General features: G+C 31.0%; 1 protein-coding gene across 1 annotated transcript in view; it reads left to right on the top strand.

The window, feature by feature from the left end:
• Nucleotides 1–239: 239 nt before the first annotated feature.
• Nucleotides 240–1,665, top strand: part of LOC103606918 (inositol 1,4,5-trisphosphate receptor type 2-like) — a gene marked incomplete at its 5' end in the record, with an annotated part of 107,941 nt that continues 106,515 nt past the window's right edge. Inside the window, one exon of the mRNA XM_008591479.1 lies at nt 240–365. Within this exon, the coding sequence (XP_008589701.1) occupies nt 240–365 (126 nt within the window). The remainder of the gene's footprint in view (nt 366–1,665) is intronic.

The following is a 1,665-nucleotide window of genomic DNA, read 5'->3' as shown; positions in this document are numbered from 1 at the left end:
TTCCACAATAGTCGAGGTGTAAACTGGCTAAAGAATGAAAGAAGGAATTAAATAGAAAACTCCCTTATGGTACTGATTACTTTTAATAAACTTTCTAAAGTGTCATATTAAATGTTTATTTAAATACGATTTTGTAATAGTTTACAAAAATGCGCATAATAAGATATTTCAGTGAGGCTTATGTGTTGGAACCAACATTTAATTTTCTGTTCTGTCCCGTTACGCTTCTTGCTTCCTAGATAACCCTGCCCTGTTCTGGTTCTCAAGGCACATCTCTCTGTGGGGGAGCATTTCCTTCAACCTGGCTGTGTTCATCAACTTAGCTGTTGCTCTCTTCTACCCATTTGGGGATGATGGAGATGAAGGCAAGTGCTCGTCTTTCCTTAAATGATAAATATTTTAGAGTTCTAAAAGTAATGCTTGAAATTTATTTCTTACCTATTAAGAGCTTCAAAATAAAAGTAATTTAATTCTTGTTAAATAGATTTCTCTATATTCATTGGAAGTAGAGTATGATAGAGAGTAGATCAGGCAGAAAAGTGTGGTTAATAGAATTGTTATTTTTCAAAAAACTCATATGCAGAATAGATATCAGAGTTATATTACATACTGGCAAATAAAGTGATGAAAAAATTTTATTGTTTCTGTTTAGTTATTGTGATTAGAAGAAATTTTTATACTATATCATCTCGATTATGTAAATGAGACCTTTGTGCCCAAATATTAATTGTGATTACCTTAAATAGTGACATTTATACTTACTCTCTTTTCTTCACTTCCTTTCTTGTCCAAGCTTTCTATAATGAGCACACATGTAACCTAAAAAATTTTTTTGATTCTGTAATACTATGTTAGGGATAATAAATAGAAAATTAAATATTTATAATCTCAGATTTCCAAGCTTTCTATAATGAGCACACATGTAACCTAAAAAATTTTTTTGATTCTGTAATACTACGTTAGGGATAATAAATAGAAAATTAAATATTTATAATCTCAGATTTAAAAATATACAGCATAAGACAGAATATAATAATAGGGGATAAAGGATACTGACTATGAAATTAATATTGTAAAACTAATAATATATGAGGTTTTACAAAAGCAAAGTTAAGAAAAATTATATCATTTTAGGTGGAATGGAAAATATAGGAGAAATATGCTAAAGGGTGGGACTTTGGGAAATATGTTTTGTTTAAGTTTGTCAAAGTACATAGGGAAATATGTTACAGGCTTCGGATATAATCAGGTAAATAAGTTCGGAATGGGTACGGAAAGAATGGCTTAGAGGAAAAGATGAGAGAAATCAGCAAATAATGACTGTGAAGTGCTTTTTCACCTCATCTGATCATAGGATTATTGTGAGAATTTAATGAGATGCTGTAGTTAAAGCATTTAGAATAGTGCCTGGTAAGTGTTCAGTAAAGATTAGTTGGTTTTGTCACAAGGTAAATATTTATACTATAAAGGGAAGCCTAGTTGAAATGATGGTATGATGAGAATAGAGGTATTTAAGCCTATTACAGATGAGCCGTGCGAGTGCAGGAAAGGAAATGTGAGTTCAAAACTAATCTGCTGTCTTGCAGGTTCATTACAGGTAACATAGATATCAAAGTCCTGACCTTTAGCTATCATCTGAGTGGTCATGAACAAAGTTTTTTTTTT

This window comes from Galeopterus variegatus, unplaced genomic scaffold, assembly GCF_000696425.1.
Source record: "Galeopterus variegatus unplaced genomic scaffold, G_variegatus-3.0.2 Scaffold6957, whole genome shotgun sequence".
Lineage (NCBI taxonomy): Eukaryota > Metazoa > Chordata > Mammalia > Dermoptera > Cynocephalidae > Galeopterus > Galeopterus variegatus.
This window is presented reverse-complemented; position numbering and strand designations above follow the sequence as displayed.